At 41.7% G+C, this 19,429-nt stretch overlaps 1 protein-coding gene across 3 annotated transcripts in view; it reads left to right on the top strand.

The window, feature by feature from the left end:
- The window catches only part of EEA1 (early endosome antigen 1), a 129,571-nt gene that overhangs the window by 25,924 nt on the left and 84,218 nt on the right, over positions 1 to 19,429 (top strand). For 2 of the 3 annotated variants that reach the window (XM_054027953.1, XM_054027948.1), the window contains one exon: positions 17,432 to 17,559. In XM_054027953.1, coding sequence (XP_053883928.1) covers positions 17,432 to 17,559 — 128 coding nt within the window. Of the gene's footprint in view, positions 1 to 17,431; positions 17,560 to 19,429 lie in introns of those variants that run through there. The other variant, XM_054027961.1, reaches the window with a different exon arrangement.

The raw sequence follows: 19,429 nt of genomic DNA, 5'->3' as shown, positions 1-19,429 counted from the left end.
TGTGGCATGTCTGAAGCAACCAGATCTTGAGTGATTGAATTTAGTAGCCTGGAACTTCAGTAAGCTGAACCTTAAACAATGTAGCTACATGCAGAAATTAGTAGGTTTCCTGCTTAATTTGTGGTTATATTTTGAAAAGTAACTGTGTAAAAATAATTTCATAGAATTTTGTTAATTATTCCATATTGAGTCGCTGACCAGTAAAATAATGACTCTCTTCTAATTGGCAAGCCCTGCACACTCACCCTGGCATTTGAAATTCAAACTCAGCTATTTCTGGCTCATGCCTTATCACCAGTAATACAAACTCTACAAGAAGAACTTTGTTAACAGTTAGATTCTGTTCTGGCAAGCACTTAAAAAATATATCTCCTTTTTTCTGAAGCTGCATTGACTTTGCAGGACTACCAGAAGTAAAAAGTAATAGGAACTACCTTTGTTAAAAAATTAAATGGATGAGTTGCTTAATAAAAGTAGGGTATTGAGTAAGTGTCATTTTTATGTAACTTCTCTTATCAGAAATGAGTAAAGTCAGGAACACCTCCATCTCCTTAGAATACAAATAGATATGAAGGATGCAATTAAAAAAAATACATCAGAAGCAGGAAGCCTGCCTGTCAATCAGCGGGTCCACTGGATGATCACGGTGCTAAAGCAGAACTCAAGGAAGACAAGGCCGTTGCAGAGAAGTTAAATGAATACTTTGCAGAGGTCTTCACTGCAGAGGATTTGAGGGAGATTCCCACACCTGACAAATCTTTTTAGGTGACAAATCTGAGGAACTGTCCCAAATTGAGGTGTCCATAGAGGAGATTTTGGACCAAATTGATAAATTAAACAGTAATAAGTCACCAGGAGCAGATGGTATTCACCCAAGAGTTTTGAAGAAACTCAAATATGAAATTACAGAACTACTAACCGTGGTATGTAACCTATCATTTAAATCAGCCTCTGTACCAGATGTCTGGCGGATAGTTAACGGAACACTGATTTTTTTAAAAAGGCTCCAGAGGTGATTCTGGCAATTACAGTCTAGTAAGCCTAACTTCAGCACGAGGCATATTGGTTGAAACAGTAGAAAAGAATATAATTATCAGATACATAGATGAATATGATCTGTTGGGGAAGAGCCAACATGGCTTTTGTAAAGAGAGATCGTGCCTCACCAATCTATTAGAGTTCTTTGAAGTTGTCAACAATCATGCGGACAAGGGTGATCCAGTTGGGATAGTGTACTTGGATTTTCAGAAAGTGTTTGACAAGGTCCTTCACCAAAGGCTCTTATCCCATGACTGCTTACTTTGCTTAAGAGGGAAGGTCCTCTCATGGATCAGTAACTGGTTAAAAAATACAAACAAAACGTAGGAATAAATGGTCAGTTTTCACAGTAGAGAGAGGTAAATAGCAGGGTCCCCTAAGGATCTGTACTGGGAACAGTGCTCAACATAAATGATCTGAAATGGAGATAAAAAGCTACATAGGGATCAGGGCCAGCTCCAGGCAACAGCATAGCAAGCTGGTGCTTGGGGCGGCACATGGAAGAGGGCGGCACGTCCGGCTCTTCAGCGGCAATTCGGCGGCGGGTCCCTCACTCCTTCTCGGCTGGAAGGACCTGCCGCTGAAGAAGTGGTGGCAGTAGAGTCGCGGTGGAAGTGCCGCAGATCGCGATCGCGACTTTTTTGTTGTTGTTGTTGTTGTTGCTTGGGGCCGCAAAAACCCTGGAGACGGCCCTGATAGTGATCTCACAAAACAGGATTACTGGGTAACAAATTGTTGATATCTTCAAAGTAATGCACATTTGAAAACATCCCAACTATACATATAAAATGGTGGGTTCTATATTAGCTGTTACCATTCAAGGCCGAGATCTTGGAGTCGTCATGGATAGTTTTCTGAAAACATCTGCTCAAGGTCCAGCGGCAATCAAAGAAGCTAACAGTGTTAGGAACCACTAGGAAAGGGATAGATAAGACAGAAAATATCACAATGCATTATAGAAATCCATGGTAAACCCACATCTTGAATACTGCATTCAATTGTGGTTGCCCCATCTCCACAAAGACATATTGGAATTGGAAAAGGTACAGAGAAGTGCAACAATAATGATTAGGGGTATGGAATAGCTTCCATATGAGGAGAGAGGGAAAAAAGGCTGGGACTGTTCATCTTAGAAAAGAGATGACTGAGGAGGAATATGATAGAGTTCTATAAAATCATGAATGGTGTGGAGACAATGAATAGGGAAGTGTTATTTATCCCTTCACATAACACATGAACCAGTGGTCACCCAATGAAAATAATAGGCAGCAGGTTTAAAACAAACAAAAGGAAGTACTTCTTCACACAACTCAGTCAGCCTATGAAACTTATTGCCCGGGGATGTTGTGAAGACCAAAAGTAAAACTGGATTAAAAAAAGAATTGGATAAGTTCATGGAGGATAGGTCCATCAGTGACTATTAGCCAAAATGGTCAGGGATGCAGTCCCATGTTCTGGGAGTCCTTATACCTCTGAGTGCCAGATGCTGGGATTGGATGACAGGGGATGGATCACTTGATGATTTCTGTGTTCTGTTCAATCCCTTTGAAGTATCTGGCATTGGCCACTATTGGAAGGCAGGATACTGGGCTAGATGGACCATTGGTCTGACCCAGTGTGGCAGTTCTTATGTTCTAATAAAAATTTGCTTTACATCTAATTGTGATTTGTTGCAAAAAATGCTGTTTGTATTAGGGAGTAAGAGTACTGTTTACAATCTGAAATTTGGTAATTTAGCATAGCTCTTAAATTCTGTGTAGCTGGGGTAACCAATACCAAATTGTACAGCATATTAAAAAAATAAACCACTTCAGTTATATTTATTAGTGTAATATCAGAGGGGATAGAGAATAGAAACTACTTTTGTTTTAAAATATGGTGTTGATGAAAATGGGAGACTAATTGGAGTGATTTTTGAACTAAGATGTTGGAGCAGCACCTGTCTCTAGTGCTCCATATACCATACCAGTGCACCTGAATTCCATCCTGCAAAAACCCTACTATTATATCCCTGAAACTCTTGAGAAGGGACGTAGACTATGACTACAGTACACAGCTTTAGCAACACGCCTGTGTTGCTACAGCTGTGCTGCTAAAAGTCGCGCAAAATAGCCAATATTTGTCGGCTCTCCTGCTGACAGAAAACTTCCATCCCCAACGAGCCGGGTTAGCTTTGTCAGCAGGAGAGCGCTCCTGCTGACAAAGCACTGTTCACACCGGCGTTTGTCTGCAACATTTTTGTCTTTTGGGGTGGGTTTTTTTTAACACCTCTGAAAGACAAAGGTTTTGTTGTTCAATTGCCAGTGTAGACAGAGTCTGAGTGGGGAAGAGGTTGTCCCTGAAAAGATAAGGCCACATTGAAAACTTCACTGTAGGTCTGGCCTGGGATGAGTGGCAAGTGGCTATGAAATTCCAGTATAAAGTCAAGGAGATGATTCTCTATAAAGACTGAAAGCATTATCTACATCATTCCCCCTTCCCTCCAAAGCCAGATGTGAGCAGAAAAAGTAGCAGAGACGCAGAAGCTATTCCGTCCTGTGAATGATCTTCTGTGCTATGTAAACTGTGTCTAGATCAACATTAAAATAGTTCTTTGGAATGGTTAGAGATTAGGAGGCTTCTATAATAGCATTCTGCCAGTAATACTCATTGGTTTTATACAATGTTTATTTCAGTCTGTACACTGGAACTGTTTGTGGGTCTGTATACGTGTGTGGGATGGTGAAGTTTTTGTAACCATTGCAAGTTATATTGGTACAATTAAAAATATATGTATTGTAATTGATCGCAAGGAGTGTTTCTGCCCAGTTCCGCTTTTAGTGTACTGGCTTACTTCCCAAAGAATACTCCATTGCTGCAATGATGCATGAGAATATTAATGCTACCCTAAAACGAATTTGACATTTTAGTTACTTCAAATGGCTTCTGTATTAGTTGCAAGAGGATGACAGGACACCTGGAAATTTAACTAGGTAACCAAGGCTGAATTTTAACTCTTTGAAAAAATTGGCTATAAATGTAGGAAGGATGTTCTGATATAGATCTTGTTGGAAGACTTCTCTTCCAAAGCTGATAAGGTAGCCTGAACTGTTTCCCTGGAGACCACAATGTTTGGTGACGTTTAGGCATTAATGGCACCCTCCTCTACTCAGTTTCTTTAGGATTCCTTTCCCTCTGCCTAAAGAGCAAGTCCCAGACTCTGTAGAAATGTCAATTACAGGAGTTTTTAGGAGTTGCCATGCCATACCATTGCATACCTAATGGTAAATGGAATCTTTGTCTGCTGTGTAATCATGGGATGAAAAATGTTAAATCTATTTCAGATTGCCTCGGTTGTCTTTTGGCAGTTAAAATATTGCATACATTTTTAAATGTATTTCCCCAGTGGTAAATGTGTTTCAGAAGGAATATTATAGGTATTGCAAGAGATACCACGTGGTTACTCTCTCCCTCTCCCCCCCCCAAATATACAAAAGAGCCAATTTAATGAAAATCAGACCCCAGTATGTCTATGCAACAATTTAAGCCCAATTTTGAGCCTGGGCTCACGCCAAGCCCCTCTTGCATTCATATTGCAAATGTGCTAACCGAAGGCTTGAATGCAGGGTCACAGGATCCTGCAGGTTGCAGGGGCCAAGCCAGGGTGGATAAATATAAATGATTTTTTTAAAAAATTGGATTTTTTAATTTAAATTGGATTTTTTTGATAAAATGCTTTTTGAGGAAAAAACCTACCTAAAGATAGTTTTAATTAAAATACATTATAGCTCAAAGATCTCTCATCATGGAATAGGTCTTACAAATTCTAATTCTATAGTATGAGACAATATATTCATGTAATGTTTAAGAAAAGTTTTGTAAATGAGTTCCAGTAATTCCTGGATTAGGGACCCAATCTTATGGGGTTCCAGGGGCTACTGTACAGATTATTTAGGCTAATCTTTCTAGCTATACAATGGGAGTCAGTGCTCAGTCTAGAAGATACCATCAGAGATGCTTAGTTTTGTAGTTCTCAAACTGTGGGTTTGTGTCTCCAGAGATAATGTTTTGTTAACAGCAAAAATGTTTTAAAATCAATAACCAAATAATATATAGAGGTGAGAAAAACAGACCTCAACCCTGTTGTCCCTCTGCAAATTTCTGTATACCGAGTCAATCCCTTACCTCTCTCTAAAAGTGCAAAGTTTCAAAAAGTTCATTGAATAGAAGATTGTTGGGGGTGGAATAGATCTGGACAAGGAGAAGAAGTCTGGAGATAAATGTGAGAAGGGAGGGACAGGCAGTAGAAACAAAAGTGAAACTGTGAGCAGCATATTCCAGAAGTCTTGAGGTCTTTCTGAGTGTAGCCTTCATTGATTTGAGATCTACCATACCATTCTCTCACTAGAAGGGAAAACCTATAATGGCAGCAGGCCGTAAAAGAGACCCAGTTTGGGTCTTGTCTATCTCCTCTGTCTCCGAGTTGTGAAGAATATGTATTAAGGTTATAACAAGAATGCATTTTTATGTAGAAATACATGATTAAATTGAGTCTTCCTGACTAGTTTTTAAATCATGATTTAAATCAATTTGATTTAAATCAAATCCACCGTCGCCAAGCCTGTGTTAAGCTGGCATCTAGGGTCTGAGCCCTATTGATTGCCTGTGTACATGCGGCCACAGCTTGACTCAGGTCCTGTAAGTCCTCTGACTGTATTCCGCAGTTCCTGGCGGCAGAGGAGCAGTGTTGCAGGCAGCCAGCGCAGCATTCTGGAAGCACCATTATTGTCTGGCTGAGCATGCTCCCCCTTCCTCCTCCCATGGCAGTGGCTCTGGCTTCTTCTCACTGCTGCATGGAGCTTACCTGGAGCAGGAGCAAAGCTGATAGGCAGGAGGTGGCTCCAGGCTGCCAGGATGTTGGGGGTCATCCCTCCCCTGGCAGGGCTGCTGCCCCTCCCTGCAGGGCAGCCCCTTGGTCCCTGCTCTGCTCTCTGGCCCTTGCTTCCAGGCCCCCAGCCCTCCCCGGGGCTGCTTGTGCAGAGGAGCTAGGGCAGTGTGCACTGTGATGGCAGCGAATGGGAGCCAGCCCCCAAACTTCCATGCAGCCTCCTGGGGATCCCTTCTCCCTGTCTCCCGGTGTGCAGCAGAGATGGGAATAAGGGATCCCCAGGGGGTGCTGGAGCACCCTGCACCCCAACCTCTGCGGATGCACTTCATTGCTCTGCAGCCGGCAGCAGCCAGGCTGGGGTGTGAGTGCGCCTTTCTTCTGAAACCTACATTTTATGTCAAACGTCAAAACAGACAAATAAATAAAACATAAAACACATTCATTGAGCATCCCATTTTAAAAATTAAGAATTGAAAAGTTTCATTTTGGTAGTTTGACTGCCCTGGAGACTGATGCCCTATTTACCTTCATAACTGGTGCACACAGACATTTTACATAAGAACATAAGAATGGCTGTACTGGGTCAGACCAAGGGTCCATCCAGCCCAGTATCCTGTCTACTGACAGTGGCCAATGCCAGGTGCCCCAGAGGGAGTGAACCTAACAGGTAATGATCAAGTGATCTCTCTCCTGCTCTCCATCACCACTCTCTGACAAACAGAGGCTAGGGACACCATTCCTTACCCATCCTGGCTAATAGCCATTAATGGACTTAACCTCCATGAATTTATCCAGTTCTCTTTTAAACCCTGTTATAGTCCTAGCCTTCACAACCTCCTCAGGCAAGGAGTTCCACAGTTGACTGTGCGCTGTGTGAAGAACTTCCTTTTATTTGTTTTAAACCTATTGCCCATTAATTTCATTTGATGGCCCCTAGTTCTTATATTAGGGGAACAAGTAAATAACTTTTCCTCATTCACTTTTTCCAGATCACTCATGATTTTATATACCTCTATCCTATCCCCCATTAGTCTCCTCTTTTCCAAGCTGAAAAGTCCTAGCCTCTTTAATCTCTCCTCATATGGGACCCATTCCAAACCCCTAATCATTATAGTTACCCTTCTCTGAACCTTTTCCTGCTCATGTGACTCAGCCTGGAGCCGGAGAGCTCAATATTCAGATTAGATGATAGTTCAGTACACCTCTACCCCGAAATAACGCTGTCCTCGGGAGCCAAAAAATCTTACTGCATTATAAGTGAAACCGCGTTATATTGAACTTACTTTGATCCGCCGGAGCGCGCAGCCCCGCCCCCCTGGAGCGCTGCTTTACCGCGTTATATCCGAATTCGTGTTATATCGGGGTAGAGGTGTATAAAGCCTTCTCAAACTGCAGTCATTCTATTGAGACAGCCATCAAAGGAGCTAATTATGCACTTTATGCACTCGTGCTCCATAGGGTCACAAGTCCCATCACTAGCACCACCACAGTTAGGAAACAGGATGGGCAGTAGAGTTTTCCCACAGTGCATCATGTTCCTAGGGCTAGAGTGTCGACACTGGGGGAGGGGGGGGCGCTAGGATCTCTGGTATATGGTTACTTTGACTCGGGTCTGTGCACTGCAGTGTGGGTGCCAGAGTCCTAGGTTTGAACAGGCGCCAGAAAATTTTCAACCTAGGGTTAAAACGCAACGTAGATGCTCAAGCCCAAGGTTTCTTGACATGGGTCAATCAGGTTCTTAAAAAGAAGGCTTTTAATTAAAGGAAAAGGTAAAAATCATCTCTGTAAAATCAGTATGGAAATTAACCTTACAGGGTAATCAAACTTAAAGAGCTCAGAGGACTCCCCTCTAGTCTCAGGTTCAAAGTACAGCAAACAAAGATAAACACTCTAGTAAAAGGTACATTTACAAGTTGAGAAAACAAAGGAAAACTAACACGCCTTGCCTGGCTATTTACTTACAAGTTTGAAATAGGAGAGACTTGTTTAGAAAGATGTGGAGAACCTGGACTGATGTCTGGTCCCTCTCAGTCCCGAGAACGAACACACTCCCAAACAAAGAACACAAACAAAAGCCTTCCCCCCCCCCCCCCCAAGATTTGAAAGTATCTTGTCCCCTTATTGGTCCTTTAGGTCAGATGCCAGCCAGGTTACCTGAGCTTCTTAACCCTTTACAGGGAAAAGGATTTTGGAGTCTCTGGCCAGGAGGGGTTTTATAGTATTGTACACAGGACAGCTGTTACCCTTCCCTTTATAGTTATGATGCTTACATTGCCGTGTAGGCATAGCTTCTGTTACATAAACATCATAGTCTAGATATAAGTGTCTCAGACCCTTATCTTTCTTGCCCCCACTTACAGCTTTAAATTGGCAAAAAATATTTCATGTTATATTTTTTAAAAATAGCTCCCAAGCTGACATTTTGTCCAGTAACTCGATTAGAGGTTGAGTTTTCACAGTTGAACTAAAACCCCTTTATGAAAAGGGTTTGTTAGAAAAGCTCTCTGAAAAGGAAACCAGATTTTCAGATGGCGTAAATTGGCATAGTCCCCATGAAGTCTTCAGCCTCTGCAAGTTACTAATCAAAGTGTCAGTTTGGGAGCTGCTGCTGCTGCTCCTCTTTTTTTTTTTTTTAAATAGTATTTGCTGATTTTAAGCCTTATGGGGCAGGCTGTTAAACAAATGTTAATTCTGCCTTCAATGGCGCTATCCCACTTTGAAATCTTGCCCTGGGTCTATATATCTGAGAAGTAACTTTTGGTCGTGAATATGTTTGTTTTAGCTTTTGTGTCATGCACTATGAGACATGTATATAATAAAAATCCAATTAATTAAACTGCATTTATATTGTGGTCAGCACTTAAATACCTCTCATCTAACTAGGTGATACATGTTTCTGTGAGGGAAGGCATTGAGCAGTTCTGCAGGACATGTAGTTGATCCACTTGCTGTGATAATTGACTGACTTACAACCCATCTCAACTGGATTAATAATTGATTTCTGTGTACATGCAGCACCAAGTGCAAGTCATTTTTCTCTTTTTTGTGACCTATTTTGAAGGTACTGTTCTAAAGGAGGCCGACAATTGTTATAGATGCCCACGTATGCAAGTGGAGGATTTAACTGCACAATGGGAGGTGCACAGCTAAATCCTCCTTATGCCTTCCATCTAAATTTTACCCCACCCCCAAAATGTGATGCTGTTACAGTACATTTGCTTGCTGTCTATGCAGGGCCGGATCCAGGGTTTTTGCAGCCCCAAGCAGCAAAAAACAAAAAACAAAACAAAACAAAAGCCGCGATCGTGATCTGCTCTACCGTCGCCGCTTAATTCTTTGGCGGCAGGCCCTTTGCTCCGAGAGGGAGTGAGGGACCTGCTGCTGAATTGCCGCCGAAGAGCCGGACGTGCCGCCCCTCTCCGTTGGCCGCCCCAAGCACCTGCTTGCTGAGCTGGTGCCTGGAGCTGGCCCTGTGTCTATGCTGAGTGAAAAAAGAATAAAACCTTTGCTTCTGATAGCGACATCAAGTCTGTTGTCAGTGTCACAGTGAGAGCATCCCAGAATTTCTCATTCTTCCACTCTGCAATGAATAGTACATTCTATAATCTACTAATTATAATGCATTAGATGAATAAAAGTATTGTTAGTAAGGTAGGTAGCGAATATATCAACTTTAGATGCACCTTTCATGGCAGCTTGAAGATTAGATACATACAACTTGTATATATAAGTGCTTGCTCACTTAAAAAAAATCTGAACTGAACTGCTGAATGTACTAGAGTCATGGAGATGAATGCTGGGAATTTGGAATAGTTTAGAAAGCAAATAACAGGGTGGATAAAAGTCAATGATTTAAAAAAAAATCAGATTTTTAAATTTAGATTAAACAGGGTTTACTTTCAAAAAATCTATTTAAAATATAACATTTGAAATGGACACTTATGTTAAGGTTTAAATTTAGCTATTAAAATATTAAAACTAGTATTAAGCAGTACATGCTTGCTACTGAGTTTTAAAGAAAGTTAAACCACTGAACTGGTGGAAGTCACTAGCTAAGTACCTTGAAGTAAAATTTGTTGAAGTGCTAAACCAGCTTTTGACAGCAGTAACCTTTTCTGCAGGTGCAGAGAGAATATTTTCTTCATTTCAGTTCAATGACTAGTTCATTCAAAGTCAAGAAACAAATCTGGAGCTGAAAAAGCAAGAAATCTTGTTTTCCTTTTTCCAGTCTGTGACTAAAAATTGAGAGGATGGGTTCTGTTACATCTGAAATCTTGAAGCACATAGTAACCAGAAACAACCAGTTCACTAGCTACAGTTAATACTTCCTTTCTTTAGTAAGACAGTTTGTTTTAAATGCAAAACATGCTTTGATACATTTTTCTTATGTATTTCACCACATTTAAGATAGTTCGATGTAATGATAATTAAAAAATTAAAATGCTGGTTTTGTGCATTTTAATTTAATTTCCATCCAAATAGAGCTTGATACAAATTGCAAATAAAAAATTCATCATCTAGTAAATAAGAAATGTACCATTCACTATTTTTAACATATGTAAAATTTAAGAATCTGAATAAATGTAACGTAAGCAGTATAATTGCTCAAATAAAAGTATATCCTTCTAGTTAGCCCCCCGAAAAAACAAACAATAAAAACCTGGACCAAATGTAAAGTAAAGACTACATTTAGTTGCATATCAACATGTTTTAATGGTTACCATCAAATGAGAACCAACTTTTCTTTGAGAAAATAATTACAAACAATGGTTAAAATTGATTTTTAAAATCAAGTTTTCCTGGCAAATAAGTATGCTAGTTTAGTGTAAATCAGGGATCAGCAACCTTTGGCACGCGGCCCATCAGGGAGATCCACTGGCGGGCTGGGACGGTTTGTTTACCTGCAGGTTTGGCCAATCGCCCACGCCGATTCCTGCAGCCCCCATTGGCCTGGAACGGCAAACCATGGCCAGTGGGAGCTGTGATCGGCCGAACCTGCAGATGCTGGATGCAAACAAACCATCCCAGCCTGCCAGCGGATTTCCCTGATGGGCCGTGTGCCAAAGGATGCTGATTCCTGGTGTAAATGTTTGCTTTTGGGAGGATAATCACAAAAGGGGAAAGTTGTTCATCTGAAGTCTCATTTAGCACAACTACTGAATCCACAATCTGGTGGGCTTTGTTTTGGGAACTTAATATGATAGTAAAAGTAAGGTGTTTGTTTATTTGGAGTTTAATAAATTTTTTAAAAGTTCCCACCTAATCTTTTATAAATACCCTAATTCACTAAGTAAATAAATAGACTAGTCAATTCCGTCAGATTAAATCAGATTTAAGTGTTTATTTTACAAATCAGAAATAACCATGTAACAGCTGTGTTGTTCCAGGGTAAATGCCATCTTAAACATGATATACATACTGTATATGCTACTTAGGTGATTATATTTGACGTTACCAGGTAAAGCTGAGAATATTTAGTACACTATATGCAGTTTAGCTCATAAACTAAGTATTAAAGGCAAAGCTAATTATGTAATCTTGTCATTATATGGTATGTAATTGCTGATTTTGCTGCAAAAGAGTACAAATTATACACAGAATGACAAAGCTTTCAAGGGGAATTATAATTTCATAGTGAAGCTTGCTATCTTAATGTTACAGAAATACAAAGTGAGCTCATGACAGTGCAAGGCACTGAAGGGTAACATGATTTTTAAATATAGCATATGTGAATAGAGAACAAAAAAGACAGAAGGCTTTAATCTCACTTAGAGCAATGCAAATAGGCCTTTGTCTGACATTGTAAAAGGACTTTAAAGTGGGTATAAATTACACTTTCTTCCACTTTAGGGCCTCTTCTTGCCGCTAGAGTAGTGTAAAGGTACTTTAGTGTAAATGAGAATCAGGCCCAGAGTGAAAATATAAAAAGGATAAAGAGCCAGAATAGAGTCCAACCCTTTCCAAACACACAGAGGGCTTGTCTACACTGTTATTTTTTACAGTGAGTTAATTGGTTGTCAGTTAAATTGAGGTATTTTGGGTGCCTGAAATGCCCTGCTGCTGTAGTTCTCAGCCTGGGACACTCACAGCCAACTTACAAGCATGCAGGTCACACCGCGAGTGTCTGTGTGCTGGACAGCTCTGGTTCAGCAGCTCTTACCCCAGCAGCCTGTCTGCGGCTCCGCTCTGGCTTCCACCAGCCTGGGTTACAGTCAGCAAGGTGACCCCAACACACTCCGAATCCCGAATCTCCCCAAAACAGTGTGCCCTGAAATGTTCAGTCCTGGACCATTCAGAGAAATAAGGTTTGTTGCTTCTTCATGGAGACAAAAGTGCATTACATCTTATTAACTTAACTGGGGTAGATACCCCCTTTCCTTCAAACACAGCACTGAGTTGGTATATAGTAAAAATAAAACAAATTTATTAACCATATGACATAGGTTAAGTGATGCCAAGTAAAAGAAATAAAAGTAAAGATGATTACAAGCAAATAAAAGTGAAAACATGCATCTAAAGGGCTAAAACTTGATCTACCAAGGTACAGACTTTGTCGAAGATGGTTTCTCTCACCAATCTTCCTTCTTCCCAGCCATGGCTGATTTTCCCTCAGTCAGGATCTTCCACAGAAGTACAAGCTGCTGCCTTCCCTTGTCTTCCTGTGGAAAGATCTTTGCCTAAGTAGGTTTCTCACTTGTATTCAGGCCCAGAGACTTCAACCCTCCTTGGTTGAAGGACCGATCTTTCTCAGCTTACACGAGTTCTGGCCCCATGTGTTCATCTAGTGATGGATGCCAAAATGGTGTCTGGTCTTGTTTATATCATCCTAAATTCAATGACCTGGTTTTAGGAGGCAGGATGACCTCATGCTGTTCTTCCCTTGTTCCCACCCTCCTGCTGATTTTTATGTAAACAGACCTTCCATTGTTTTTCATCACATCTTGCTCAGTTTCTTGGATACAAGTAGATAGCTGTGATGATTCTCTCTGGGAGAGATCTTTTTCCTCTTTGTTTTGGTCACAGACTGTAAAGCATAATATAAATAAGTATCCATAATTCCTTATGTAGTGTTAATACATACAGTTCACAATGATATTGATCACCAGTGTGTTATAGGCTTTCATAAAACACCTCACTTGATAAACTGCATATACAGTATATTGTATACCCTCAATTGATTAAATTACTTATCACCTGAGGTTCAGACCCTGGTCTTTATAGCCCAAGTAAAGTTTCTCTTCCCTGCTGGAAGCTGTTCCCCCCCCCCCCCCCCCCCGCATGGCTTTGTTTACCTAGTATGTAAATGAGACCTTCATTGTGTCTGCCTGATGACGGGACTGGTCAGAGAAGCAAATACACATTCCTTTGTCTAGGGCAGACCTATTTACCAACTTCCCCAACATGCCTGGCTTAAATACTTTTTAGTCGTCATTCCAGCATATATCCATAATTCTTAATACATGGCATGCACATGCATCACACAAGAATATTAATGATCAGAGAATTATTTGTTTTCCAATGTCATGTTACATCAGTGGTTCTCAAACTTTTGTACTGGTGACCCCTTTCACTTAGCAAGTATCTGAGTGCGACCTCCCTTATAAATTAAAAACACTTTTAAATATATTGAATACCACTATAAATGCTGGAGGCAAAGCAGGGTTTGGGGTGGAGGCTGAAAGCTTGCGACCCCCCCATATAATATCCTCACGACCCCCAGAGGGGTCCTGACCCCCAGTTTGAGAACCTCTGCATTACATGACACCTTTTTGATACAGACAGTAACTACAGTGAGTTAGGGTACACTGAGTTGGTCAGGCCAGCTTAAACTCATTACCTGATAGCAGTGAGCTCCTTGCCTTCTGGCACTCTGATGCTCTTAGCGTCAGACTTCCCCCTCCTACAGAGCTGCAGGAAGGTTAATCACTGACTGACCCAGAGGCAGGTCAGACCCTTCCTTTCTGGACAGGGCATCTGCCATCATATTTTCTTTCCCCTTTAAATAGGGGTTTTGGCACCTCTGTCTGTTTAGTCTACAGGACATAATATCAGAGAGTATCCATCATTTCTTCTTCGAATGATGGTCCCTACTGTATTCCACTCTGGATTATGCATGCACACTATGCGTTACGGAGCTGGAGAGTTTGAAAGTAGTGTCCATTGGTCCATGCATCTGTCCTGGTTCATCTTGTGCCTCTGACTGGGGTGATAAAGGGAAGGGCGGACTGACTGCCTCCAGTTCCTTCTCACTGCTGTATGCTCTGGGTCGGAACCATTAGTGTCCTCAGCTTTGGCTTAATGCTACAAAACAATTGCCATCTCAACTGCTTCATTCGCAATTCAGATTTTACACGGTCATATTGGCAGCAATAATTCCATCACCCTGTGATTCACGGCTCTCAATAGGAAGGACACTTACTTTCACATAGATAGTATCAGAGGGGTAGCCGTGTTAGTCTGTATCCACAAAAATGACAAGGAGTCTGGTGGCACATAGATATTCACCCCACATACAGACACTTTCTTGGATTTAAGCCAGGCGCCGACTATTTTCAGTATAGAGTACTGCCCTTCGACGCAGCAGCCCGTCCCACCCCCAGAGTCTTTGTCAATGTATTTTCAGACATAGTGGCTTATGTCAGACTTCCTTGTCTTTCCATACCATGTCAATTGGCTCCTTGCTGCCAAATCTCACCAGGAAGCCTATGCATCGACCTCTATGATGCTCCACCTCCTTTCTTCACTGGGAATCAGCATAAACACAGAAAAATCTGATCCCTCCCCAATCTCTAGACTTTATCAGGGCAGTCTTGAACTCTGTCACTCCAAGGGTGTACCTGCCCACAGACTGATTCCAGACCATCAGCAATGATTTCCTAGGTCTCATCGCAAGCAACACTCAGGTACTGGTCAAAACATATCTTTCCCTACTTGGCTACATGGCTTTGTGCACTTACATCACCCCATTCGCAAGACTCCACCTTCAGTGCCTGCAAGCTTGGCTACAGTCCTGATACTCCCTAAGCCGCCATTCCATGAACCTTGTGGTGACAGTCCCGACCAATCTACTGTCCTCCCTCCTATGGTGGACAAATCCCCATTATGTATATGTGGGGGTCCCTTTTCTCCTCTCCTCTCCAGAGAAAACTATAATTATGGACGCATCCCTGCTAGTTTGGGGAGCCTATATGAACAGCCACACAGCTCGAGGGGCTAGTGCAGTGATTCTCAAACGTTTGTACTGGTGACTCCTTTCACATAGCAAGCCTCTGAGTGCGACACCCCCTTATAAATTAAAAAACACATTTTTATATATTTAACACCATTATAAATGCTGGAAGAAAAGCAGGGTTTAGGATGGAGGCTGACCAGTCGCGACCCCCCATGTAATAACCTTGCAACCCCCTGAGGGGTCCCGACCCCCAGTTTGAGAACCCCTGGGCTAGTGTATCTTGAAAATCCAGATGCACGTCAATATCCTGTAACTATGAGCAGTACGGAGGGTGTGAGAATACTTTCTCCCATTCATCCACTCTCACTGTGTCCTTATAATGTCAGACAACTCTACGCCTGTCTTCTACCTCAATAAGCAAGGGGGAGCGGGATCGGCCTCCCTGTGTGCGGAAACAATCAACCACTGGAATTGGTACATCAACAATCACATCACACTATCACCCACTTACTTTCCATGAGAGCTGAATGTGCACTCCGACTTCCTCAGTAGACACTTTACACTCGACCACGAATGGGAACTTCACAAAATTTTCACTCTATGGCAGTGGTGGGCAACCTGGCAGTTGCATGCGGGCTGCATGTGGCCTGACAGGGTAATCTGCTGGCAGGCTGCCCAACCATTTGTTTACATTTGCATGGCCGCTCGCAGCTCGTAGTGGCTGCGGTTTGCCCTTCCCAGCCAATGGGAGCTGCGGGCGGCTGTGCAAATGTAAACAAATGATCTGGTGGCCCACCAGCGAATTGTGTAGCTTGGTGTTTTTTTATGTGGAGTTAATTGATTGTCAGTTAAATTGAGGTATTTTAACTTGTCTGCTGAAGGCTGGTCTGGATAGATCACTAATGTTTGTTACAGGGCACATCATGGCAATCATTTAACTTGAGTGTAGACAAGCCGGAGGGAGGGAGGCAATCCAAAAAGAGCAATACTGCGTGAATTTACAGTGAATCTTCTAGAATGTAAACGAATGATGTCAAATTCTTTAGACCAAACAGATCTGATTTTCATGAGGTAGTTATCCATCACTGACTTAGTTAGTTTGCTCACTTTTGCAAGATCAAAAGACATTTTTCCCTAATATTAGTATTGTAGACTCAAACAGGTGTCTGTCTGTTCTGGTAGCGCCTAAGGTCCAACCAACTGGGGGCCCATTATGCTGTACAAACATAGAATAGTAGATGGTCCCTGTCTCAAAGAGCTTACAGTCTAAATAGACAAGATAGATGCAAGTTGGGGGAAAGAGCGTAATACACAAGCAGACTGAACAGTGTGATGACAGCAAACTGCATGTTAGTTCCATGATATTTTTTTTCGGAAGGGAGATTTACTTACATGAGGATCAGCTAACTGGAGAGAAAAGGGAACGGAGGGGAAGGAGGGTGAGGGGGACAGGGGAGGGGTGAAGAGTGTAGGAGGGACAGTGAGCTGAAGTGAAGAGCTGAGACTGTGTGGGAGGGGAGGATTACAGCAAACAATCAATCAGCACAGGGCAGAGAAAGTCAAGTCAAAATTGTGGAAAGTTCTCTGAATGTCCCAAGGTCTCTGCGTTGGCTGCTTCTGCTTCTACTGGCTGGGGTTTCTGGCTGACTCTTCTCTGCGGTTTTCTCCCAAGCCCGCATAAGAGGGAGGTGGGGAGGCTACATCTGGGTCCTAGTGCCTCCAAGAGGTGTGTGTGTGTGTGTGTGGGGAGTGTCTCTCCTGTACAATTGTGTGTCCAGAGGGTTACTGGGGGGAGGGATGGGCTCAGCTGAGCCCCATTTTACCCTTTTCCCCCAGTGCAGCAGCCCCAGCTTTGGCTGCTTCTGCCCCTGCTTGCTGGAGTTTCTGGCTGGCTCTTCTCTGCAATTTTTTTGTTGTCTGATTACTATGAGTGTGGTTCTCCATCCTAGGAAAATCTTTGAAAGGAACAGAACTCTTTTTTAATAAAAACTTTGTGAAAGTGCCTTTTTAACACTGCCTTTCCTCAAACATTTAAAAAAGTGACAGTCCTTTGTGATGCTACATTTCTTAAATTTATAACAACTCTGTGTACTAGTTCTGGGAGTGAAATTTAGCAATAGGTACAATTTTACTGGAGAACTGCACTACATAACGAAATGGGGTGTGTTTTTTATGCTTTCTAGTCTTCTCTACTTTCCATAATGTCAGATAATTAGATAAGTGGTATTTTTTAAGGTAACTACTCTCCTACATTTTATTTTTCCTGTTAAATGGTCCCAATGAATCTCTTGATTAGGATGAAAAGGATGGGAAAAGGCAAAAACTACTGTTGAATTTTCTTTCCTCTATAATAGGGCTTTATTTGTCCTATGTGTATGAAATCTCATGGATCTGCTGAAGAACTTTTCAAGCACTATGAAGTAGTTCACGGATCTGGCATCGATTCAAGTCATGGAGGAGACGAGCATCCTTCACCGAAAAGGTAGAACAATATTAATTTGTGCATATAGTCTTCTGTCAATGTTAAGTATTTCTAATTACATTTAAGCATGTACTAATCTGAACAGTTAATTATGCAATGAAGTATTTAAATCGTAATGCCCCATTTCTAAAATCAATTAAAATATTAGTTTAATACTATGCTAGCTGATACTGGACTGGTGATAGATGAAAATTGGGTTTACATATTGATATTGTTAAATCCATTGGTTACTTTTAATGCTGTTGATCAGTTGGTGCTGTTGACTCTTATGTATGAGGCTGGAGTTGATGGGGGTAGCTCATGGGTGGCTTGATTCCCTTCTTATTTGAGCATTCCCAGAAATTGATTTTGGGCTCTTGTTCCTTGTCCCTGAGGATTCGTTCATGCAAGGTTCCACATAGTTCCATCTTGGCTCCCCTTCTGTTCAATGGATATGTGGGGCTGTTGTAAATTTCAGCCTGTATTACTTCCAGTTTATGCATTCCATGATTTTCGTCTTGGTTGTGCATAGCAATAAGATGGTGAGCAGCTTTTGAGTGTGTTCACATACTGTGTGGGAACACGTGATGCTAATATAATCAAGGTGTAGATTGTATAACTCTGATGGGTTCAACTAATATCTTGACTAGCTGTTGTCTTAGCCGTGGAGCAAACCCTCTGTGATTGATAAAAATGATAAATAATTTAATTAAAACATTGATAACCTATTGAACTCATAAAGAAAAGAACATAAAATTTAACATGCTATGGCTATTAAGTTGGAGTATGTTGTGGGAAAATAAAAATAAAAATATCCAAAACAAAATCCAAAATCTACTTGTCACTGTCTGTGGGTACATCTACACTACAGGGGGGAGTCGATTTAAGATACGCAAATTCAGCTACGTGAATAGCGTAGCTGAATTCGACGTATCACAGCTGACTTACCCCGTTGTGAGGACGGCGGCAAAATCGACCTCTGCGGCTTTTTGTCGGCGGCGCTTACTACCACCTCCGCTGGTGGAGTTAGAGTGCCGATTCGGGGATCGATTGTCGCGTCCTGACGGGACGCGATAAATCGATCCCCGAGAGGTCGATTTCTACCCGCCGATTCAGGCGGGTAGTATAGACCAGACCTCAAGGAAGAAGGAGCTCCCATTTCTTCACAATTGCTATTGGGATAGGCTGAGAGCCATCTTAGGCATTGACAGAAGCAAGGCAGCAGGTCACAAAATAGCAGGGCAGGACATCCATCAAAACCACATTGCTCACAGCCCAGGTCATTGGAGATCTTCTTTTCACACACTGATCTGGAAGCTTCTTCTGACTGACTGTTCTCCAGTTGGCATGGGATCTTGATGACTTCACTAAGCTGAACATGCGCATTCTATTAAATATGTTAGCGGTAGTGGAGCTGTCAAAGAGTCTGACAAGACCCTTTCTCTGTAGCTCAGCAAAGAAAAGAGTCTACACTAACATTTGAGGCTTTTAAATGTTTTGAATGTTTTTTAACATGTTTCTCTTATTACATGTAAAACAAATTATTTCTGCTCAAATTGGTGAAACAACCATTCAATTAAAGTAATAAAAATGGATTTTTCTAGGATATTTTTTAGAAAGTAAACAGTAGCATGACGTAATGATGACATTAAAAATGAATTAGGTGGGGCTAACATTAAATACCCTCCCCAGTCATTCACCAGTTAAGACTTGTGAACATGGGCTAAGGCTGGGGATTAGGCCTTTGGGAAGGTTTGGGTCTTTGGGAAGGTGTGGGTCTGCTCTTAAAAATGAGTCTGTACAATTGGCATTGCAGGTTTCGATGTTTATTTTCATCTGCTTATCAAATGTGCTCAGTTTACAAGTAAAAAGATGGGGATTCTTTTGTTTG

Source organism: Malaclemys terrapin, chromosome 1 (assembly GCF_027887155.1).
Source record: "Malaclemys terrapin pileata isolate rMalTer1 chromosome 1, rMalTer1.hap1, whole genome shotgun sequence".
NCBI classification, from domain to species: Eukaryota; Metazoa; Chordata; order Testudines; family Emydidae; genus Malaclemys; species Malaclemys terrapin.
Note: the sequence above shows the minus strand (reverse complement) of the source record. Positions and strands in the feature narration are given on the sequence as shown.